Source organism: Microcaecilia unicolor, chromosome 3 (genome assembly GCF_901765095.1).
Source record: "Microcaecilia unicolor chromosome 3, aMicUni1.1, whole genome shotgun sequence".
NCBI lineage: Eukaryota > Metazoa > Chordata > Amphibia > Gymnophiona > Siphonopidae > Microcaecilia > Microcaecilia unicolor.
This window is the reverse complement of record NC_044033.1, coordinates 93040339-93065842: the sequence shown is the minus strand read 5'-3', so window position 1 is coordinate 93065842 and position 25504 is coordinate 93040339. Positions and strand designations below refer to the sequence as shown.

Sequence of the window (25504 nt, the reverse complement as noted above, 5' to 3'; positions counted from 1 at the left end):
GCATATCTGGGTTTAAAAAAGGTTGCACAAGTTCCTGAAGGAAAAGTCCTTAGTCTGCTATTGACACAGACATGGGGAAGTCACTGTTTGCCCTGGGATTGGTAGCATGGAATGTTGCTACTACTTGGGTTTCTGTCAGGTACTTGTGACCTGGATTGGCCACTGTTGGAAACAGGATACTGGGCTAGATGGAACATTGGTCTGTCCCAGTATGGCTATTCTTATATTCTTACGTTATGTTCTTATTCCATTATAGAACAGGCACCTGAATTCCTTTATAGAATAGTCTCCTACCAGACGCTTGGTTATAGAATTACTCTCCCATTGTCTTGGGCATTTTGTGGTTTAAATATAAAATACAGTGTTTGACATCTAGAAGATAATTTTATAGCAGGACATAATAGATGAATAGGGTAGGAAGGTGCCCATATGTTGCTTATTAGGTACTTATATGTCTTTATAAAATACTAGCACAAATCCTGCAGAAATCGTGCCTAGAATGAAGGTGCAAACATTATATCTTGAGAGCAGGTGTAAATGTACAATACACGCAATTGCATGTTTTTGAAAATAAAATATGCATGTAAATTGCAGCTCTGCCCATACTCCACCCCTGAGCATACCTACTGTACAAGTATCTCTCTCTCTCTCTCTCTACATATATTTGTAAGTCTTGATAAATGCTAGGGATGTGCATTTTGTTTCTTTGTGTTTTGCTACATTTATAGGCATAACATTTTTTATACATGTAAATTCAAGGTTATGCACATACTTTTGGTTTTTATGTAATGCATATAATGAATTTACACACATAAAAAATATTATGCACATAGCAAAATACATTTTTAAAAAATGGTGAAGGAATGCCCCTAATACACATTAGCATTCAACAGAATGGGGCTCCTAATTAAGGAGCCCTTTTACTGAGCAGTGGTAAAAAGTGGCCTGCGGTAGTGTAGGTGCGTGTATTGGGCACGCGCTGGGCCAATTTTTACCGCATTTACAAATAAGGGCTTTTTTTAAAAATGGGATGGGTAAAGGGCCTGCAGTAAAAATGAAAGCAGCACGCGCCCAAAACCAGCCTGAGCCCTTAATGCTATCCATTGTTCTAGCAGTAAAGGCTCACATGCTACACGCTTGTTGACCAGTCGGCGTGCCAAGTGCTGATTACCACCGGAACTGGCGCACGTAGGAGGAAATAAATCAATAATTTATCCACACATTATGGGCAAGCACAAATCTGAAATTACCACCAGGAGAGTGTACTGGTCTGGTGGAAGTCTCATTTGGGCGCACGCTGCATGCGCGTAGAAATTACCGCAGCTTAGTAAAAGAACCCCTAAGAGCAGATTTCACCAGCCATTTTGATAATTTGATAAATCATTTTTACAGGCCATTGATTCTGGGAAACCACAACTGTCTGCACAGTTAGAACTGCATATCACTGTGGAGGATATAAATGACAACCCACCTGTCTTTCAACAGAAATCAAATATCATCATGGTGAAAGAGAATGAGCCCCCACAAACGGTATGTGAATAATAGAATGTTGGAAAACAGAGGTTCTCTAATCAGACTGTATGTTTGGCTGAAAATTCCGTGCTTCTTATTTTATTAAAATATCACTATCAAACATTTATAGACTCTAACATTTATATAGCTATTATTATTATTGGTGCTGATAGGTCTCAAACTATGCCACTGCTACTTTTTTCTTTTCTGTTAAGTGTTGATGAATTGATTCAAGTTTACTGTCCTTTTAAATAGAAATTTCAAAAGGATATTAAACCCAATGAAAGCAGACACCTGGAATCTAAGGGCAAACTGCAGCAAAAGGGGGCCGGCGCTGGTGTCGGCATGTGTTTTACACGCGCAACAAGGCCCCCTTTTACTACAGCTGGTAAAAGAGAAGTCTCGCCTTCCTGTAGGAAATGATCATGCGGCAAGTAAAGCACTTGCCGCGAGGCCATTTGGGGGGGGGCTTACCGCCACCCATTGAGGTGGCGGTAAGAGCTCCCGCATTAACCCAGCAATAACCTGGCAGTGATTACTGCCGGGTGCACTCTGGTGCTACAAAAATAAATACATTTTTGTATCGCTGGAAATGACAGTGTGCTAGGGGTGGGAAATACCGCTGGGCTGCTGCGGTAGTCTGGCAGTACTTCCTGTACAGCAAGCAGTAAGCCTGTGTTGGGCTTACCGCCGCTTAGTAAAAGGAGCCCAAATATCTCCATAGGATCCATACCAGACCAATTCAGAGCCTGTAGGTTATGTCCATCAACCAGCAGATGGAGACAGAGGAACAAAGTAGGTCTGTGTGATTTGCTCCTTGAGAGCACTGTGCAGTTTGAGAATGCTCAGTATTTCTCTGTCTCCTGTGAATAGAGCAGGGGGACTGTGCAGCTCCTGACCCAGTTGGAGAACTGTTGTGTCAGTAGAGCAGAGAATTTTCTCATTTGAGAATTATGCTCCATTAAAAAAAAATAAGAAGAGAGAAGAGGTGAAAATGGTCTTGAAGTTGGTTTTGTTGCTGATGTTTCTGAGTCAGCTGGAGAGCTTGTTCCAGTTAAGAAACGGATGACTTTTCAGCTCTAAATTTATGTATTTGGATAAACAGCATTTCTTAAAAGAGAGCTGAAAGGATAACTCTTCCCCCACAACCTCTCAAGGCTGAATTTCTTTCTGCAATATTTTAGCAATAATCCTATATCAGGTGAGAAATTGCTTCCACGTTGTGTTTGAGGGAAATCATTTTGCTAGTCCCAAGGGAGCTTGGGTTCCATGCCTCAAATTGATGCTACAGTGCAGTATGGCACCCGGGGTCACATAGCCTGTAGGGATAACATCCCCTACGTAGCACTATATAGCAGTACTCTATAGTATTACAATATATGGTGCTACAATTCAGAGTTTGGCTAATGAAAACTTCTTTGCAATATTGCACTACAGTCTATAGATATGGTGTAAGATCTGCCTGATTTGGCAAGGCCTGCCAATTGGCTAATGCAATAGCTGGGCAGCTGTGACAATACCTGTGTATTGTTTATTGGAACAATGACTCATGGTCAAGTTGACCCTCCAAAATGACGTAAATGGGACAATATTGTGATTCTTCAAATCATAACATCAGAAACAAACAAGACTGGTTTGATAGACAACGTGTCAATAAAGGCAAGATCAGGGTTCATATGACTAGACCATCTGGAGCTGAGACCCTAGAGTTGCAGTCTGCTGATGCTCCATGACTTTGCAATAATTCTCCAGGTCGGATGATCCAGGACATGGGGAGCAGCTTGCCAGTTTCAAGGATTTTGTCCTTCACCAGAACTGTATAAATAGATGCTGGAAACCAACGGAAAAGAACTGTTCTTTCCATCTGACCTGATCTGCCATCATTCAGGTTTTATACCAGCCACCCACTCTGCACTGCTTTACTGAGACTTGTCTGGAGATCTTCTGCATACTGCTGATCATTTGGTGCCCCATCTACGCTCACTGTATACGTCTCTGTGCTATTGCTAATGGTTTAAGATAAGAGGCCGGATTAGAGGCCTACCTTAGGGGTCTTTTCACTAAGGTGCGCCAAAATGTGAGCTGCGCTAGTGTAGGTGCGTGTTTTGGCGCACGCAGATCCATTTTTAGCACACCTGTAAAAAAGGTCTTTTTAAAATTTTTGCTGAAAATGAACGTGCAGCGAAATAAAAATTGGCGCAGGTCCATTTTGGGTCTGAGACCTTACCGCCAGCCATTGACTTAGCGGTAAGGTCTTGCGCATTAACCGTGCAGAAATTGTCTACATATGTAGAATGATGATTACTGCCCAGTTTCTGCCGCGCACCAGAAAATAAAAAAACGCACATCAAAAATGAAATTACCGCAAGGGCCACGTGGTAGCCAGGCAGGAACTCAAAATTGACGTGCATTGAGCGCGTAGGAACCTACATGGCTTAGTAAAAGGGCCCCTTAGGGTTTAATGTGCATTTACTCTGAACTAATTTTTCTGATATGAGAACATCTTTGTCATTATTTTGCATTCTCATATGATTGTATATAATTTGTAGTCACTGGTGTTTTCACTAGTTACTTGTAAATAAACAGCTTTTATTTTTCTAACCACCAACTGTTTCATTGAATATCAGTATAACCCAGTTGTAAATTTGCCCCTAAGGGAGCAATTCTATAAAGGGCCCTAAAAGGCACCAAAAATCTGTGTGCTAAGATATTATTCTATAAAGGCAGCTGGGTGCCCAGATTCCATTCTAGAATAAGAGTGTAAGTTGGCATTTGCATGCAAACATTTAGACACTATCACTTGCGCCATATAAAAGACAGATGCAAAGGTTAGCGCCTGAATGTTGACACTTATTCATGTAGCTTACAATATTCTATAAGTTTTTCATATGTGTGGCTTGCCCATGCCTTTCCCATATGCATGTCCCCCCTTGCTGTTATACACTAAAGCATTTAGGTGCAACCTTATAGAATAGCACCTAAATACTGTTATCCTCCTAACTGCCTTTTACCTCTAATTTGGCACTTAACTTCCATTTTAATGTCAAAAATTAGGCACTGAGGGTCCCTTTTACTAAGTGGCAGTAAGCCCAATGCGGGCTTACCACTCGCTAAACAGGACGTACCGCCTGGCTACCGCAGCAGCCTGGCGGTACTTTCTACTCCTAGCATGCCGTCATATCCGGTGCTACAAAAAATATTTATTTTTGTAGCACCGGCGTGTACCCGGCAGTGCTGTGTGCTACCCGGTTACCGCCAGGTTAGTGTGAGAAAGCCTTACTACCACCACCTCAATGGTTGGCGGTAAAGGCTCCCCCCCCTGAAATGGCACCGTGGCAAGTGCTTTACTTGCCGCATGGCCATTTCCTGCAGGAAAGAGAGATTTCCCTTTTACCCGCTACAGTAAAAGGGGGATTCAGCGTGCATGAAAAACATGCGCCGACGTCAGCGCAAGTCCCCTTTTGCCACAGCTTGGCACTATATAGAAATTAGGGGGGAAAATGCTTTATCCACAGGAATTTCTATGGTCCTATGTACCGCTTTCTTAATCCTAATCAATCTGTTATCAAGAAATGTAATATATTTTTGGAATAAATTCATATTTTTTATTCTATTTTGTTAACAAGTCTTTCCTAAACCTTTGCTTTTTTTTATCTAGATTCTAAGATTGACAGCAACAGACAAAGATGTACATTACAATGCTATTATTCACTACTCAATAGAAGCGCCGTCTTTCTTTAACATTGGAGAGCTTTCAGGAAACATCATGACTTTACAGCCTCTAGACTATGAAACAGCCACCCAACATTCCATTGTGGTGAAAGCTTTCAACCCAGGGGAACCTCACTTCCAGGACACTGTAACTATCACAGGTGTGCACCATGTACATTTATAGAATTGAAAGTCAGCCTGTATATTGTCATTCCTGGAGTACATTTGATAGTCTGGCATTTGTAAAAAGTGATCTGGAAACTTGTCAAAGTTAATAAAAAGTTATCAAGAAAAAATATTTTCCAGCTTAAAATGTACCTATACATATACTTGAAAATTCTTGAGGGTTGGTGTAGTTTTGGGGAGAGGGGTTCTGTAAAGGGGTAAAATGTTGAGATAAAAAACAAACTGTGTTATGAGTTTGTTGGTTGTTTTATTATGAATGCGTGACTCTTTAAATAGAAATATTTATTGAACCACCCTCCCCCCAAAAAAGAAATACTTGAATTTTTGATATTCCTTCTTCTGCCTTCTACCCAGAATAAATGTACATTCCTTATCGTCCTTACCAGACTAGTCCAGAAGCTGTGGGCTATTCCTGTCAACCAGCAGATAAAGACAGAACAAGTCCTGAGAGATTTTCCCAATAAGAGCACTGTGCCTTGATAGCCCCTCAGTATTTTTCTGTCTCCAGCTTCTGGACTAGTGACTGGCTACCCATACAGTTACTGGACTATCTAAAGAGCTTCTAGACTAGTAGAAGAACTGGCTCCTACTAGAGATAGATAAGGGGTTGAAAAAGAGAAAGGAAAAAATTGGCTGAGAGAAATTTATTTCTCATTGAGGGATTACTTAAAAGAGTCGGAGTCTCTCTCCACCTCCCATTCCTCTTGTTTTCCTCAGTACTTTCATTTTTTGTTTTCATTTAGCCACAGAAAGATCTCATGCATAGACAACAGATTCAGGCAAGTGAGATATTTTTCTTTATTTGCTGGGTGGGAGCAAAATGCTGCTCCACTCTGGCAGTCACCATAGGATTGAGGATAAGTATTCCACTTACCAAAATGCACTTACTTCCTGCTCAGATCTGCCAGTTGGGTTTTGGCTTCTGATAAGCAGCAGGATTCTCAGTTTCTTCCAAATAGGCCCATCTTCCCCTCAGTCTGATTCAGTGGCTGACCCAATTGAAGAGGTATTAGAGCAGCGTGGCCTGCATAAACAACCTCTCAGTGCACCTTTGCCTCATTTTTTATACTCAGTTCACTCCTTTGGAGTTTCCTTTCTCTCTGGAATTTTTTTTAATATTACACAATGCATTTTTGCTCTAACGTTCTCAGGGGAACCAGCAGCTTCATGTAACTCTATTTCTGTACTTGCTGAGACTGATTTGTCAGCAAATAATAAGAGAAATACTATTCCTGTGGAAGATGGTTCAGCACTAAAGGATTTAGAGAATAGGATTCTGGAATCTATCCTTAAAAAAAAACCTTTGAAGTTTCAGCTCTGGGGCTTCAAGCTGCTATTTACAGTACCTATGTTTCTGAGGCTTATCTTTGTTGGGTGCGGGAATTCTGTAGAGGAACAGATCAGAGGCAAGGGTAGCTTACATCACAGATGTTCTTATGATCTGCAAGGAGTATGTTTCTTTCAGTTTCAGCTAGATGCATTCTTTTTGCTAAGAAATTAGTCTGCTGACTCAACTTCAGATGCTAAACTTAGCAGGCTCCACTTCAGGAGTAGATTATTATTCAGTTAAGATCTTCAGAACTGGTAAAGGATTTAGGCAAATCAAAGTCTCAAAGATTACTGGAGAATAAACCAAAGCCTCAATCTAGGCTATCTACTTCAAATTCTAGGGTTATTGACTGTAAATGCTATAGATTGTGTCACTATGGTTCTTTTCAGTACTTTCGCTTTCAACCTAGACAGACTTTCTTTCTTGGAGATAATAAGGCTTCCAAACAGATTGAGCTGATTCTGGTTTTCCCAATTCATTAACTCCCTCCATTTAAGGCTAAGAGGGGCATAATCGAACGGAAATGCCTATCTCCATGGGCGTTTATCTCCGAGAACGGGTCCGTGAAGGGGTGGGCCGAACTGTATTTTCGAAAAAATGGACGTTTTTGCGCTGGGCGTTTGTTTTTTTTAGCGATAATGGAAACTAAAAACGCCCAGCTCAAAAACGTCCTAATCCGAGCCATTTGGTCGTGGGAGGGGCCACGATTTGTAGTACACTCACCCCCCTGATATGCCAGGACACCAACTGGGCACCCTACGTCAGTGCGGTGGACTTCAGAAAAAGCTCCCACATGCATAGCTCCCTTACCAAGGGTGCTGAACACCCAACCCCCCTCCCCCAAAACCCACAAATGTACAACACTACCATAGCTCTTAGGGGTGAAGGGGGCACCTACATGTGGGTACAGTGGGTTTTGGAGGCCTCCCATTTACCAGCACAAGTGTTACAGGTGGGGGGGGATGGGCCTGGGGCCACCTGGCTGAAGTGCACTGCGGTACCCACTAAAAGTGCTCCAGGGACCTGCATACACGCAGGCCTCTAGGACTGGTTGCTGCTATATAACCTTGGCACACCAGTTGACACCTGAAGACTAATCTCTACGAAAACGTCCTTTATTGGAATAACCGCCTTTACTCACAGTTAACTGCAGATCAAAGGTTGTGCCCCACTGGCAACGAGTCTCCCTGGTACTGAGATGAGCAGTAGGTCAGAGCTGGCAGAATGCTGTACAATGCCCTCATTCAGCCACATTCAAGGGAAGAACTAAGTTGTCTAACGTGGCTAACACAGGAAAGGGAACTAAAACTGTCTTACAAAAATGGCCACTACCGCATGGACTACAACAGGAAACACAACAGGGCACACTCTGACCTAGTAGGCAGGGGGAAAAGCACCAAGGGAGAAAAGCCTACCAACTACCAACATTGTGAGACTGTAACACAAGCTAATGAAATCATGGAGCCCAATACACTACACCCACCACAATGCAATGCTGATGTAACCCTGTACTGCACCCGAGAGCCACATCTGACCCAGGGAAAGGCTGTGACAGGATCGAACACATTCTGCTGTCATGGAGGTGGGTACGGCATTTGAGGCTGGCATACAGGCTGGGAAAAAAGTTTTTAAAGTGGGGGGTTTTTTGGTGGGAGGGGGTTGGTGACCACTGGGGGAGTCCAGGGAGGTCATCCCCGATTCCCTCCAATGGTCATCTGGGCAGTTGGGGCACTTTTTTGGGACTTGTTCGTGAAAAAAAAGGGTAAAAAAAAAGTGACCCAAAATCACGGTAAAAACGCCTTTTTTTTTTCGATTATCAGCTAAAGACGCCCATCTCTCCTCGGCTGATAACCACGCCCCAGTTCCGCCTCCGACACGCCCCGGTCAACTTTATTCGTTTCCGTGATGGAGTGCAGTTGGAAACGCCCAAAATCGGCTTTCGATTATACCGATTTGGGCGCCTTTGCGAGACAAACGTCTATCTCCCGATTTAGGTCGCACTATAGGCGTTTTTCTCTTTCGAAAATAAGCTGGTAAATGTTCTGAGCTGAGCTTAAACTGTATATCTTACTGATGCCATACAAAAGTATGGAAAAGCATGTAGAGTGTTTTAAAAGTTTGACTAAAAATTCAATTTTTACATTTCATTCTTTGTTTTTTTTATATTTAGTTATTGTGGAAAATGTAAATGAAGAAGGTCCTAAATTTAATCCTCCTTCATACCACATGATCCTAGAAGACACTTCAACAGCTGGCATTCTAGTAGTGGATCTCAATGCAACAGATGAAAACAAAGAGTTTGATGAAGGAATCTACTACAACATAACAGGTGCCATATCTATCACAGATATTGCAAATATTAAGGGGTCCTTTTACTAAGTTTAAAATCCCAGTTTTAGATTTTTCCGGACACCAACCTAGGTGGTGTAATAATTAGATTGCTGATTCAAAAGCAATGCAGGCTACTAGCAGGCTACTACAAACCCTGATTCCCACACACGAGAATCAAGGGACATAGGCCACTTATCAAATTGGATCAGAAAGAAACCTTTCACCAAACATCAGTTACTGAGTGTTCATTGTGTAGACAAGAATGAAGGAGAACATTTACCAATCCCAGTAAACATAAACACACGATCAGTTATCAATAAAACTGAAACTATTAGAGATTGGATTATTGAAGAGCAGCTAGGATTGCTACTCATCACCAAAACCTGGCTTCATTCTTGGACTAACCCAGTAATCAATGACCTCTGACCACCAGATTATAAAATCTCACACCTCACCAGAATAAAGAAAAGAGGAGGAGGGGTAGCAATTCTTTAGAAATCCTTCTTCAAATCGGAACTAGTTGTCATGTCCTCAACGCAAGTGGCGTCCTTAGGCTGTGCGGGGTCCCATCGACATGCACACATGACTGGCACTGCCCTGAGCCATGTGTGTGTAGTTCTTCTCTGGGTTTGTTCAGAGAGCGGTGGTTGCAGGCTCCTTAATTGCTTTGCTTTCATGCACCTGTGTCTGCTCTCTCTCTCTGCCTGGCTTCCAGGCTGCTTGATTGCTTTGCTTCCACCCACCTGTGTCTGCATCTGTGGAGAAGTACTTAAAGGATGAGATATTTTGTACCTGATTGCACTGCTCTCCTCTCTATCTAGGTAAATTAGAGCACATTCTGACCTGTTGCTCCCTGAGACACAACTGACAGAAGCTCCTGGTCGCATGACCAGAAACATCATTTGCAGAAGACCCAAAGGGACCCTTTTTCTAAGCTGCAGTAGACTCTACGCGCATGTAGTGCACACCAAAATGAGACTACTGTCAGGCTAGCGCACTTTCCTGGGGGTAATTTCAGATTTGGTGTGCATCCATAACACCTGGATGAATTATTTATTTATTTCTTCCTATGCAAATTGGCACTTGGTGTGCACCAAGCAGTCACTATGTGTGTAGTGGTTAGAGCACTGGTCTTGCAATCCAGAGGTGGCCAGTTCAAATCCCACTGCTGCTACTTATGATCCAAAATCCAAATAAATAAAGGCGGTGTCGGAGGCATAGCAAAGGTATGGACGTCCTTCTCACAGAAACATCCACATTTTGTACGTCCTCAACTGCCATCGCAGGGATGGAGGCATAGCGAAGGACGTCCTTCACCCATACTCTAAAAAAAAAAAAAAGACGTCCCTGGCGAGCACTTGGACATTTTCACCTGGACTTGTATTTTTCTAAGGTTGTAGATGGCAATGTATTTAAGGTTGTAGACGGCTATTATACACGCAGCTTGTCTGCATGTATGAAGCAGTCTTTGGCATGTGCAGAGCAGCCACGCATAATGCTTGGCTGCTCTGCACTGGCTTCCCCTCCTTAGGAAGGAAATCGTGTGCAATGAGCTAACAGTGAGCAGCTCATTTGCATGCGATTTCTTTCATGCATGCCCATTCCTTTCCAAATCGCTAAGGGATCGGTAAGGGAAGGGCTTTTTCCGTTCAGTTAGTGCATCAGTTAGTCCACTGCAGTGCCCTCTAGGGTGCCCGGTTGGTATCCTGGCATGTCAGGGGGACCAGTGCACTACGAATAATGGTTCCTCCCACGACCAAATGAGTTGGATTTGGTTGTTTTTGAGATGGGCGTCCTCGGTTTCCATTATCACTGAAAACCAGGGACGACCATCTCTAAGGTCGACCATCTCAACATTTATGCCGACCATCTCTAAGGTCGCCCTAAATGTTGAGATTTAGGTTTCCCCAACCGTATTATCGAAATGAAAGATGGCCGTCCATCTTGTTTCAATAATAAGGGTTTTCCCACCCCTTCGCGGGACGTCCTGCGAGGATTCCCTCAGGAAAACTTGGGCACCCCATTTGATTATGCCCCTCTTTCTGAACCCAGTAGAAGGACAATTTTATTGCTTGAAATGTTTTACTACTACTCATACATCAACTCATGTGATATATGTTATCCAGTACCTGTGTAATAAACTGTAGGGCTGTACTGAATATTCATAACTGCTTGGGGCTGAATCGAATCAAATATTCATATTCGATTTGATTCAGCCCCAGGCAGTGCCCCGACATTATTTCTATTCAGCTGAATAGTCATTCAAATACAAATAATCTGGGACTCTATTGTGGTAAATCCTTCATGTTGCTTCTTTTGTTATTTGCTATGTTAAAGCTCAATGCGCATTATTCATATTTAGTCGAATAATATTTTTCATTATTCATATTCAGCCAAATAATAAAGTATGTTATTTGGTACAGCTCTATTGGTAAGACAGTTAGACCTTTGAGAACCAGTTTAGTATTTTATAAAGATAAATGTGTCTATGTGCCTTTATAAAATAGGTATCATCTTGACCTCCAATCCCAGGTGACCTGTTATAAAATTGTCCTTCACGTGCATCTTAGAACCATTTATCACACAGTAAAACTATAAAATGAAATTAAGAAAACATCATTGTAAAACCCACCAAGTAAATGAAAAGAAAAAGAAAACACCCCCTGCATATCCTATAATATAATATTATTTGGCAATATGGAACAGAAAATATTGGAAGTTAAGTTCTTTATTTCTATATGGGAACATGTTTTTTCCTTCTTTCTTCAGATGGAAATCTGGAGAGCTTGTTTGAAATTTCAAGTGCAAAAGGACAGATCATTCTAACAAAACACCTACCAAAACTTAGCACTGTAGTGCATCATTCTCTGACGGTGTCTGCCACTGATGCTGGTGTCCCCCCTCTTTCAACGTCTGTCAAGGTACCTACTTTTGTACTTTATGGTGGGTGTCTTGGTTCTTTGTTTGTATTGGTATTTAAAGAGCACCGTATTTACCCAAAGCATAGTTTCTTCAAAAATAATTAATTAAGGAAATCTCCAGACGAAGATCAGGCCTACTCATGGACATAAAAGTATTAAAAAGAATGAATGAATTACCGATCGCCATAAAAACAACACATGACCTGACAACCTTCCGAAAGTTATTAAAGACCTACTTATTCATAAAGGCGTACAATAAAGATACCCCATAACGATCTGACTTCCTAATTATTCCAATCACAACTATTAAGGAACCCGTCCTATCTGTTCATCCTAATTACATCCTCACGACTGAATATTATAACTTGTCCTGATATCATTATGTTATGTTATGTTGATCTTTCAACCCACTTCCAATCCAATATGATTTACTTATGCACTCTTATTTGTAATAATTGTAAAATTATTATTCCGTTAATATGATTGCTATGATATTCTATATACCCATCTGTATCTATAGTCTGAAGTTCTTATCCTATAATGTGTACATGTTGCTATATCATTTTGTAAGCCACATTGAGCCTGCAAATAGGTGGGAAAATGTGGGATACAAGTGCAGCAAATAAATAAATAAAGCATAAATTGGTGACCTGTCTGAATAAGTCAGATAATCATGTGCAGGAGTAAGCATCTGTGTGGGATAAATTATTTTCCATTAGCTTAAGCAAATTATGTAAAATTACTAATTTAAAAAAATGTGGATCAATATTCTGATACGCTTAAACCACGCTCAGTGTCCCAGCCACCTATATTCAGTGGCACTAAACAGGGCAGTGCCACTGAATATAATAAAGTTGCTTACCTGTAATATTTGTTCTCCATGGACAGAAGGATCCTAAGCCACACTGATGATGACATCATCCAAGCTAGCGCAGTCGGATCTCATCTCCTAGCTCCAATTTAAATGAAGCTTCCACCCCTCTTGCACTCACCTCCTTAGAACCCCACTCTATTAAGGTCATTAGTCTGTCCCAAGCACATTTTACTGAGGAAATTCAACCAGGGAGGGAGTGAGTGGGCGAGTGTGGCTTAGGATCGTTCTGTCCACAGAGAACAAGTGTTACAGGTAAGCAACTTTATTTTCTCCATGGACAGTAAGATCCAAAGCTACACCGATGAAGACTTCCAAGCTGAGGGTTGCACCTCATATATTTCATACTCCTTGCAAGTCGTAAAAAAAGGAGGAGGTGGCAAGTTAAAGAACCTCATGTTTATTAACATATATACAACAAGTCAACAATTCTCAAATCTGACAACATTCTTGAACAATAATCTTTTTTTTAACGAAGGATACAGTAATATAACTCAAGTGTTCCAAAATGAATACAGTAATATAAATCAAGAGTTCCAAAATTAGAATTCTTTTAAAACTAAAGACCCTAAGTTTTGGATGCAACATTTTCCCCAAGCCTGTGTCAATTAACAGCTTTCTGTTCGGCAGTTTCCATGGCCGTGTCACCACCAGCTCCACTAGAGAAGGGAACCAAAGTTGCCTTGGCCCAAAAGGAGCTACCAATATCATTATTGCTGATTCCGCCCTCAACTTGTGCAAAGTTTTTGCAATTAAACATAGAAAGTACTTTGAACTTTAAACACTATATTTATTCTCATGGAGTACAATAAATGTGAAAGGGAAAAAGCCTCAGCACCCTTGCCTCCACCCATGATATAATCTTATTGGATGAAAAGGACTTAAATAGGGTTAAGTTTCCTCATTCCCCTGCCTCAACCAGTGTGTTATAAAGTGAAGGAACCCCTGCTGCAGATCATAGATGCTTCTAGCTCACACAGTTTTCCCTGCATAGTGGTACAAGTAAAATTCTAGCCTCAAAAGATTTAAAAAAAAAAAAAATCCATTATAACCACAGGAAGGCACTCCAGAATCTACTTTACTTGGTACTCTCAGACGATTGATGACATGAGACTCTTGGCACATTCACAATGTGTTTGAGGCACAATGCTATCAAAGAACAGTGGTATAGCTTGTCACACCTTGTTGCTTCTAGACCCAGTCACATCTACAATCACAGCTTTTCTGCTGTTACTCCTGGGGGAATTATGTGCAACTGCACAGTGCAGAATTTGTGCAGAATCCCTCACCCAGCAAGCAATGCACTTCTTGTTCCAAAGTCTGCCAAGATGCCACCATCGGATCTGTCCTTGTGCTCTCTCTCTCCCCCCCCCCCCTCCCACTTCCCCACACAGATCACCTGGCAGGAGGAGGAGGAGGACGTGAACTGCTGCACAACAGGTTACTTCCTCCTCCTCCTCCTCCCCCTCCTTTGCTGGCTTACACCCAACTGCTTAGATGAACTGCGGGGATGTAGAGATTCCGTGTGGTTTACCTGAACAGTTGGGTGTAAGCCAGCAGAGGAGGAAGAAGAAACCTATTTGCCATGCGGGGGGGGGGGGGGGCAGCAGAGCAAGGTGACAGTGTGCCATTGGGAGGGTGGGAGAACACAGTAAGATGACAGTGTTTCATGGGGATGGTGGGAGGGGGCAGAGCAAGGTGAGAGTGCACCCTTGGTTTTGGGGGGAGGAGGAGCAAAAGCTGAGTGTGTCACCGGTGTGGGGAGAGATCTAATAATCAATGCAGAAGTTTTACAGTCTTTTTAAATATCATGTGCAGAATTTTCAAAAATGTTGTGCAGAATTCCTCCAGTAAAGTTTAAATTTGCAGTGAGCATGGAAATAAGAGGAATACAGTGAATAAAAATGTTAGGTCACAACGAGGTAGGTAGAAAATAGTTTTCCAACCTCACTCCCTCTTCCATCTCTTGGATTCTTTATGATCTGCAGTCACTAAGGAGGTAGCTTTATAAGGAACCACCTAGTTTTAGGCAACTGGAATATTTGAAAATGGTGGTATTCTAGCCATTTATATAGGAAAGTGGCCAAATACATGAGCAAATGACCTCTTTTATATAATCCCAATTAGTGGCAAAGGACACACCATGATTTGATGGCGCATACTTTGCTGCTGGTTGTGCACATGAGTGGAGCATACAAATATGCTTCTTGAACTTATTGTAATTTGCATTATATTGTGTACATTATTATGTTTTATTCACTTTATTGTTTGTTTGTAAGCCACTTTGATCTTGAGTCTCTTTTGGGCTAATGTGGGGTATAAATGTCATGAATGAATAAATAAATACATTAGAGAATGCTATAATTTGTGTATGTTTTGGCTAACATCTAGACATGGTCATTTACACCAGTTATAGGGCTTGTGTAAGTGATCCCATTTTAAATATAGATGCATTTTCTGCCATTTGCGCTAAGAAAAATAGGTGCCTACTTTTTCTTTATAGAATCAGCTTAAAATAGGCACAAAAAGCAAGGCCTTTAGTAGGCAACCTGTTATAGAATTGTCCTCTAACTGCTAATTTAGAAATAGCCCAGGATGTGACAACAAGCTTTTTCCTTTTTAACTATCCCTCTCCCCCCACCCAACCCCACCCCACTCTCCTTTTAACCCATTTATAACAAAGAAGCTGACTAAGGGTTTTAAAAATTGTGTTTACAATTTCCTTTCAAGGTGATGGTGACGCTTGCTCCAAGTAAACTCTCATTTCCAGTATTCTCAGAGGAAATCTATCAGCCTGCCCCTCTGAGTGAGAAAGCTCTGCCGGGTACATTTGTAATACAGATCACGGCACTATATAATGCTTCACTAATATACAGCATTGTATCCAGGATTAAAACAGGTATAATTATTTTTATGCATTATGAGAAAAAAATGTGATACATGCATATTTCTGTGATGCAGTTTCAAACTCCAAATGTAACTCCGCCTTCCTCCACAAATGTGAAGATTTTTCTTACACAATTGTTGATCAAGCTTAACAATTACAAGCGAGACACAGGCCCAGGTGCAGGACTGACCTCTGTGGTTTATGTTTCCTGTGACATAAGAGTCACAAGCTTAAAGCTTAAAAACAAATATTGCTGCAAAGGCACTTTTTACAGAACCAGTTTGCAAAGGAAGCACGTATGGGAAGCACGTATATGAAACCAAGCAAACATTTTAGTATATAAGTAAGTGCTTAGAACCAGGAAATGAGCATTTGCGTCTGGATTCCTTGTTTTAGTGAGTAAACCTGTGATGCTCCCTCAAGAATGTACTTATACTTCCTTCTTGAGCCTTTACTAAACCTTTCTTTAATTCTGTAACATTTAAAACCATTTAATAAAACTTCCTTGATTTGTATTAATTATTACTTTGTAGACTCAATTTATTCCAGGTTCACGAACCTAGGATCCCTGAAGGCTCTGCCTGCCTTGGACCCTCAACACAGTGCACACACCTATTTATCACAATCAAAGAAGACTGTAAACTAGAATACATATGACTACCTTGCCTTAGTTAAGTGGTTTATGGTGCATTACTGAGTGGGAGACAGACTGGACTTCTGGGCCATAGTTCAAATTCACTTTCCCTTTAATATCTGAATAGGGACCAAATGGTACTGTAAGATAAATCTGGAATTCTGTGTATGGAAGTGGAGATTTAGCTGTCAGCCATACCTAGGCACTACCCTTTCCTCAGACAACTAGTTTCTCCCCTTCAGGACCTCCCATGCCAACTTCTCCCTCTGACCTCCTCCTCTAGTATCTCCATTTTGTTTCCCCTCTTCCTTGGCAGGGGTTTGGTTTCATAGGCTACTAGAGCAGCATGGGGAGAGAGAGGTCTTCAGCATCATGGCCAACAGAAAGCCAAAAACATCAGGGGAGAAGGCATGTATTTGGCTTGGCTTCCCAACAGGTCTCTAGGGAACCAAGATTAGTGTAGGAATCAGCATGCCTGCCTCCAAGTCCCACTACCATGGTAGGGGAAGTCAGTCACTGGAATAGCTAATAGCAGTCGAGTAAGATCAGAAGCTGATGGTAGATGAGCAAAAATACATTCCCCCTTTCCCTGAATCTAAATAACATAATTCCCATATTAAAGTTTGTGTTTGTCATGTAGTTGCAATTAAACTTTGTGTATGTGTTGCTTTTTCTCTTATGCAGATTACTTCAGTATTGATCAACATAATGGCATAATAAATACTCAGAAGTACTTGAAGGTAGATGAGTTCCCAATGTTATTCAAAGTCCGGGCAACAGATTCAGCTGATCCCAGTGTTTTCAGCGAAGCTTCTGTAGAAGCTATGGTTCTGGATGAGAATGACTTCTCTCCTATCTTCACAATGTCCTTGCTGCATGCAAGCCTGAAAGAAGTAAGAAAATGCTAATCTTCACAGCATGAAATAAAACCCTGAAAGAACTAATATGACACTAAAAATGAAAGTACCCACAGTATAAAAGGCTCTGCTTCATGAGTCACTGGACTGGCAGAGGGGCTGTTGAATCATTCACTTATACATCACTGGCTCTAGTTTAGACCAAGCTGGGAGTGTTCCCTAACTGATGATTATTTATAATGTTAATTTATTTGTGACATTTGAATCCCACATTTTCCCAAACAAGTTTGGGTTCAATGTGGCTAACATTGAACATTTATAAAAATATTCTACAATTTATAAAGAGTTATGATTGACATGAAAAAGATAACAATGCATTTACATCACAAAGATTGAGTAGCAGGAGTAAGGTAACGAGTTTATCAGAAAGTTAACAACTAATTGACATTGATAAAGGATTTGCTGAACAAGAATGCTTTCAACAATTTACAAAATTGTAGGTAATCTGTAATATATCTTAATCGTTTTGGTGGAGAATTCCAGTGAGTGCAGGAAGCTGCAAACAGCGTCATTCTGGTGAAAGACCTTTGGTTTCTTTTTCAATGTTGCTTTTGAGACCAAGTTAAGTTATATGTCTGGGTACTTTGACATATAGGATACATTGAGTATTTCTTTCTTTGCAATTCTTCAGATTCCTGATGCAGGCTTTGGGGGCTGAAACACAATTCGTGCCAAGTCTAATGAAGACTGAATAAGAGATCTGGTAGCACTTTTTGTTGTGAAACCCCCTTTTTTTGGTCACCTCCACTATTTTGTTTTTCTATGTGATACCCATGGAGGGTATTTTTTTCTGTTTTTTGGTGGCATCATATAAAGCCACCATTCCATATCATCTAGCTGATCAATCCATAGACTGGTGGGTTGTGTCCATCTACCAGCAGGTGGAGATAGAGAGCAAACTTTTGCCTCCCTATATGTGGTCATGTGCTGCCGGAAACTCCCCAGTATGTTCTCTATCTCAGCAGGTGGTGGTCACACACAGCAGCAGCTCTGGCTAGGCCTCCAAGCCTAATCCTTAGGTTTTGTTGAGGCCTGGGGTTGAGGGCTCTTTTGAGCAAGTGCAAACCTGGTGGTGCCAGGTCCCTCCTTTTCTCCCCCCTCCCGCTGGCTCCGTTTAAAAAAAAAAAAAAAAAATTTTAAACGTCTTTAAAGGCGTTTAATTCGACGTTTCTTTAAACGTTCATTGCAGCTACTCACTGGGACACCAGTTCGTTACAGCTCGGAGCGGCAAGCAGGTAATTTTACCTTTTTATAGCGGGCAGGGGGTTCCCCGATTCTTCTCCTCGTGGCATATGGCGTCGGAGGGCGAGGGCGCAAAGGGTCGCTCCCCGGATCGCTGGAGCGCTTCTAGAGGGGATGCGGGGGTTTTACAACCTGATTCGCCCTTGATGGGTGACAGTTTAGTGACCGATGAATGTCCCGGTCGTTCCTCCGGCGTGGCGGTTTTTTCCCGCCATAAACGCCCATCCCCCGCTCCTCGCCTCCGCCATCTTGGCCGGCCACGCGGCTCGGACGGCTTCTTCGTGGGCCACCCTTGAGGTTGGAGACATTAATGCCATGAACGCCCTTAATTTGGGCGACGGCACAAGCGGCTAAAGTTAAGCGCCGTTCTTCCCGCGCGGCTCCTTCGCGGAGTTTCGCGCCGGACGCCATTTTGGATGCGCAGCATGTCTCTCCCCCGCTATTGCGAGCGCCGGTTGAGAGTGCGTCTAGGGCTGTTGCCCAGGCTGCGGAAGTGCACAGTCTGGGGGGTTTCTCCCCCGAGTTTGTTTTGCTGCTGCATCAGGCTTTCCTCATGCAAAACGCTGCCCCTGCTCCCTCTTCTGATAAAGAGGTTGAGGTTCCCAGAGGTAAACGCCCTCGGGTTGATTTCCAGGCCTTGGAGGACTTTGTCTCCTCCGATGTAGATGAGGGCAGCGTGTCTGAGGTCTCCCAACGGTCCTTTGCGGATTCCTTGGAGGAGATAGATCCCCGCTCGGATGGAGCGGATGACCCCTCTGCAGCGCGGCTTTTTAGCCCAGAGGATTTGCCCAACCTGTTTTTACAGGCCATGGACACTTTGAAGATTTCCTCTCCGGAGGACGTCTCTCCCTCAGCCCCTGTTGGCTCTGCCATTATGCTGGGGACGAAGCGCCCGCCTAGATCCTTCCACGTGCATGATGCCATGCACACCTTAATTGCGGCTCAATGGGATGTCCCGGAAACGAGCCTTAAAGTGGCTAGGGCTATGTCCCGCCTCTATCCTTTGGCTGTGAGTGAACGTGAGGCCTATCTGTGGCCTACCGTGGATTCTTTAATCACTGCGGTGACTAAGAAAACGGCGTTGCCGGTGGAAGGTGGCACGGCCCTAAAGGACGCCCAAGACAGAAGATTGGAGGCGGCCTTAAGGTCGTCCTTTGAGGCAGCTGCTTTAAGTTTGCAGGCCTCAGTTTGCGGCTCCTATGTGGCCAGGGCGTGCCTGACTATGGTGCAGCGGGCTTCCCCCTCGGATCTTTCCTTGAGGGCTGATTGGCCGGCCCTGGAATCGGGCTTAGCCTATTTGGCAGACTTGCTGTATGATGTCTTGAGAGCCTCAGCTAAAGGCATGGCTCAGACAGTCTCTGCGCGGCGGTGGCTTTGGCTGAAACATTGGTCTGCTGACCACGCCTCTAAATCCCGCCTGGCTAGATTGCCTTTTAAAGGCAAGCTGCTCTTTGGGGTCGAGCTGGACAAAATCGTGACCGATCTCGGCACGTCTAAGGGCAAGAAATTACCAGAGGTCAGGGCTCGGGCTAGTACTCGTCCCGGTACCTCCAGAGGACGGTTGCTGGAAGCCCGTCGGTACCGCCCGGGCAAGTCGGGTTCCTCTGCCCCCTCTTCCTTCAAGAGGAATTTCTCCCCCAAGCAGCATTCCTTTCGCAGAGACCGCCGTCCCGGAGGTGCTCCCTCCGGTCCTCCCCCAGGGTCTCGTACCCAATGACGGGGCCTTGGTCCACGCCCCAGTGCAGATTGGAGGACGGCTGTCCTCGTTTCTGGGCGAGTGGACCACTGTAACTTCAGACGCGTGGGTGCTGGAAGTCATCAGAGACGGCTACAAGCTAGAGTTCTGCCAACCCTTAAGAGACGGGTTTGTACTCTCTCCCTGCAAGTCTCCGGTCAAGCTGTGGCAGTGCAGCAGACCTTGGACAACCTGATCCGCCTGGGTGCGGTCGTTCCGGTGCCAAAAAATCAGATTGGCAAGGGACGTTACTCCATTTACTTTGTGGTTCCAAAGAAAGGAGGTTCTGTCCGGCCTATCCGCGACCTCAAAGGGGTCAATCGGGCCTGGAAAGTGAGGCACTTTCGCATGGAGACTCTCCGCTCTGTTATAGCGGCAGTGAAGGCAGGAGAGTTCTTGGCTTCCTTGGACATCAAGGAAGCGTACCTGCATATTCCCATCTGGCCTCCTCTCCAACGCTTTCTGCGTTTTACAGTCCTGAGACGACACTTCCAGTTCAGAGCCCTCCCTTTCGGGTTGGCTACTGCTCCGCGGACCTTTTCCAAAGTAATGGGGGTCATAGCGGCCTTCCTGCTAAAGGAAGGAGTACAAGTCCATCCTTATCTGGACGACTGGTTGATCCGAGCCCCCTCTTATGCAGAGTGCGGCAAAGCTATGGACCGGGTAGTTGCTCTTGTGAGCTCTCTGGGATGGATCATCAACTGGAAGAAGAGCCAGCTGCGCCCGACTCAGTCCCTGGAGTATCTGGGAGTTCGATTCGACACCCAAGTGGGCAGAGTGTTCCTGCCAGACAATCGGATTGTCAAGCTTCAGGCTCAGGTGGACTAGTTCCTAGTAGCCTCTCCTATTCGGGCTTGGGACTACGTGCAGCTGTTGGGCTCTATGACGGCCACGATGGAAGTAGTGCCCTGGGCCAGGGCTCATATGAGACCACTACAGCTATCTCTGCTGCTGCGCTGGACTCCGATGTCGGAGGATTATGCTGTGCGCCTTCCCATGGACCCAGCAGTGCGCAAGGCGCTGAGCTGGTGGACGCAGACAGACAAGTTGTCTGCAGGATTGCCTCTGGTGACCCCGGAGTGGATTGTCGTCACGACAGACGCCTCTTTGATGGGCTGGGGAGCCCACTGCTTGGGAAGGACAGCGCAGGGGCTCTAGTCTCCTGCAGAGGCAAGTGGTCTATCAACCTCCTGGAACTCAGAGCCATTCGGTTGGTGTTATTGGAGTTCATCCCGGTACTGGTGTTGTAGCCTGTACGGGTCCTGTCGGACAATGCCACGGCTGTGGCCTATATCAACCGCCAGGGAGGTACCAAGAGCGCCCCTCTAGCCAAGGAGGCTATGAGTCTTTGCCAGTGGGCGGAAGCGAACCTGGAGCAGCTTTCAGCGGCCCACATTGCCGGAGTCATGAATGTCAAGGCGGACTTTCTCAGTCGCCATACCTTGGAGCCCGGAGAGTGGCAACTATCTGCTCAGGCGTTCTTGGACATCACGAAGCGCTGGGGCCAGCCGAGCCTAGATCTGTTGGCGTCATCGGCCAATTGCCAAGTGCCGCGCTTTTTCAGCAGAGGACGGGACCCTCGATCCCTGGGAGTAGATGCTCTTCTCCAACAGTGGCCGACACAAGAGCTCCTCTATGTGTTCCCGCCCTGGCCCATGTTGGGCAGGGTGCTAGACCGGGTGGCAAAGCATCCCGGCAGGGTAATCCTGGTGGGTCCGGATTGGCCCAGACGTCCCTGGTATGCGGACTTGATCAGGCTCTCAGTCGACGATCCTCTGCGGCTGTCAGTGGAGCAGGGCCGGTTACATCAGGGTCCCGTGGTGATGGAGGATCCCTCTCCCTTTGGTCTTACGGCCTGGCTATTGAGCGGCAGCGTCTGAGGAAGAAGGGCTTCTCAGACAAGGTCATCGCCACTATGCTGAGAGCGAGGAAACGCTCTACTTCTACTGCTTACGCCAGGGTTTGGCGTATCTTTGCAGCATGGTGTGAAGCAGGCTCACTTTCTCCCTTCACTGCTCCAATTTCTTCAGTGTTGGCGTTCCTGCAAGAAGGTCTGGAGAAAGGCCTGTCGCTCAGTTCCCTTAAAGTCCAGGTAGCGGCTCTGGCTTGCTTCAGGGGCCGCCTGAAGGGTGCTTCCCTGGCTTCGCAGCCAGATGTGGTGCGCTTTCTCAAGGGAGTTAATCACCTGCGCCCTCCTCTGCACTCAGTGGTGCCTGCGTGGAATCTCAACCTGGTGCTAAGAGCATTGCAGAAGCCGCCTTTTGAACCCTTGTCGAGGGCATCTCTGAAAGACCTGACGTTGAAAGCAGTCTTTTTGGTGGCTATCACTTCAGCCAGAAGAGTTTCCGAGCTCCAGGCGCTCTCATGTCGAGAGCCTTTTCTGCAGTTCACTGAGGCAGGAGTGACTATTCGCACAGTGCCTTCCTTCCTGCCCAAGATTGTTTCTCGCTTCCATGTGAATCAGCAGCTCTGTCTCCCTTCCTTTCATAGGGAGGACTACCCAGAGGAGTACTCTGCTCTTAAATATCTGGATGTGAGACGAGTCATCTTCAGATACTTGGAAGTGACCAATGATTTCCGGAAATCGGATCATCTGTTTGTCCTGTTTGCAGGTCCTCGTAAGGGTCTGCAGGCTGCTAAGCCTACAGTGGCAAGATGGGTCAAGGAAGCCATTGCAGCGGCTTATGTGGCCGCGGGGAAGGTGCCGCCTATCCAGCTGAAGGCTCACTCCACGAGAGCTCAGGCGGCCTCGATGGCAGAGGCCGGATCCGTCTCCTTGGAAGAGATATGCAAGGCGGCAACTTGGGCTTCGGCTCATACATTCTCCAAGCATTACCGTTTGACTGTGGCTGCACGGGCGGAGGCCCGGTTTGGAGCTTCAGTGTTGAGGTCAGGGATTTCAATGTCCCGCCCTGGGTGAGTACTGCTTCGGTACATCCCACCAGTCTATGGATTGATCAGCTTGATGATATGGAAGGTAAAATTATGTATAATCATACCTGATAATTTTCTTTCCATTAATCATAGCTGATCAATCCATAGCCCCTCCCAGATATCTGTTCTGTTTTTATTCTGGTTGCATTTCAGGTTCAAGTTTAGTCTTCAGTTATTTCAGAAAGACTTCGTGTTCAAGTTCTTTCACTTGGATTCTTCAAGAGTTGAGACGAGTTTGTGTTACAGTGAGCTGCTGCATTCCTCTCCCCTCCGTTTTACGGGGCTGGATTGAGACATAAATTCTGCCGGCACTCCCTCCCGCTTCGTGCGGCTGTAGGGCAGCTTTGTACCCCTCCCGCTTTGGCGGTGTTAGGGTCAGTCAGCTCCTCCCGCGGTTGCGGTTGCAGGATAAGCCAGATCCCCCCGCATTGGCGGGTGTGGTGTCCCTCCCCCGCTCCGCGGGGATGAGCTGGACGGATTCCCCTCCCCCACTTGTGTGGGGATGAGCTGGGTTAATTCCCCTCCCCCGTTTCGGCGGTGGTGAGCTGGGCAGAGTGTCCCTTCGTGGGTGTAATTCTCTAAGTGCTGAGTCCTGCGGATGGAGCTTTGATATCGACATACTGAGGAGTTTCCGGCAGCACATGACCACATATAGGGAGGCAAAAGTTTGCTCTCTATCTCCACCTGCTGGTAGATGGACACAACCCACCAGTCTATGGATTGATCAGCTATGATTAATGGAAAGAAAATTATCAGGTATGATTATACATAATTTTACCTTAGAGCTGGTACTTTAACAGCTGGTACTTCTGGAAATGCTAGTGGCTGAATGACTATAGAAACTGAATGCTTATCTCAGACCTTAAAAGTAGGCCCTCCAGGAAAGGGTAGTACATTGGACAGTGTATGAAAATGTCATAGTTGTCCATGCTGAAAGCACCAAGGAGGTGATTCTAGAAGAGTTATGTTTTGTTTACTTTGAAAATCAGCATGTATGTGTACATAGCAATTTTATTTATATGCCACAGCACACAGAGATTTCAAGGAGGTGTATTCTGCTCACGGTTTGGTTAGATCTTCAAAGTATGTGGTATTCTGTATTTTAGAATGGCATTATACGTATATCCTATAACATTTCCCCATTGCATTTAACCTGCTGCAAATCACATACAGCTTTTGGCAATTTTTTTTTCTCTGGATCCAGGAAAGCTTAAGGGTGGGATTGCATTTACCTCTCTGGGTTCAAAATCACCTGTAACTGCAAAACATTTGAGCTTTAGCAACTGGCCCTTTAACGCATTCCCTCCGGACATGCAGTTTTCCAAAACTGTCACTTGTAAGAGACACCACCATTTATGTCTCATGCAGCACTACTTAACACATGCAAACCTCCAAGGAGACTGCTCTTTTTTAAAATGTATTCTTCTGTAAAATTACTGTTGTGTGTGGCACCCAGCTTTGACATCTAGCTGCTGCGTGGCACAACAATTGTACATCACAATGCTGGGAGCTAATGAGTGCGGGGGTCTGGATATCTCCTCACTTTCCCTCATTGGCTCCCAATGTTCTGATATACAGCTGCCTGAGTCACGCAGTATTTGTACATCACTAGACTGACTGAGAGAGAGGGAGGGAGGGAGCTGGATCCCTGCCCTTTCTTTCCCTACTTGAGGGATTAAGTGAATGCAGTGGCAGTGGCACACAATTTAAAAAGATACAGTTGGATAACTGTGCACCTAAATGGAGTGATGTTGCTGACAAAGCCAATTAATACATTGCATTTAAATGGAGTGTGCGCTTATAGATGGTGTGCCAAATTGAAGTAAATTGTCATTGGAATGAATGGAAAAAATGGGACTAGAGCAAGTGGAGTGCATTTATCCAATGTGCATTTAGTTCAAAACTGTTTATTAAAAGAATAACAAGGTATATCTAAACAAGCAAAAAAATACCAACTGTACAGGGAGCTTAGTTTCTTATAGCACCCTGTCGTGATCAAACCATATAAAGTCAGTCCACCCATCAGGCCTTTTACTTCCCCCCCCCCCCCCCAATCCCATCCCCTCCCCCACAAAACCAAAGAAATACCACAAACCAATTAAGTGGAACCAAGAAAAGTTCCAAGAACTCTACTATCCTCTGCCAGCTGTACACATATGATTCAGAATCAAACTCCTTGCCATCTGTGTGAAAGATTGTAAATATGGATCCCACACAGATAGATAATTGTACTCTCTTTTCACTGAAAGTGCTGCATTCCTCGTCTCCAACAATGCCAGAAGATAAACCCTGG

At 44.5% G+C, this 25504-nt stretch overlaps 1 protein-coding gene across 4 annotated transcripts in view; it reads left to right on the top strand.

Annotated features, from left to right (window-relative positions):
* The window catches only part of LOC115465597 (protocadherin Fat 4-like), a 204670-nt gene that overhangs the window by 60765 nt on the left and 118401 nt on the right, over positions 1–25504 (top strand). For 3 of the 4 annotated variants that reach the window (XM_030196180.1, XM_030196178.1, XM_030196177.1), the window contains exons 11-16: positions 1393–1530; positions 5171–5384; positions 8910–9068; positions 11840–11991; positions 15593–15761; positions 17068–17276. In XM_030196180.1, coding sequence (XP_030052040.1) covers positions 1393–1530; positions 5171–5384; positions 8910–9068; positions 11840–11991; positions 15593–15761; positions 17068–17276 — 1041 coding nt within the window. The remainder of the gene's footprint in view (positions 1–1392; positions 1531–5170; positions 5385–8909; positions 9069–11839; positions 11992–15592; positions 15762–17067; positions 17277–25504) is intronic. The other variant, XM_030196179.1, reaches the window with a different exon arrangement.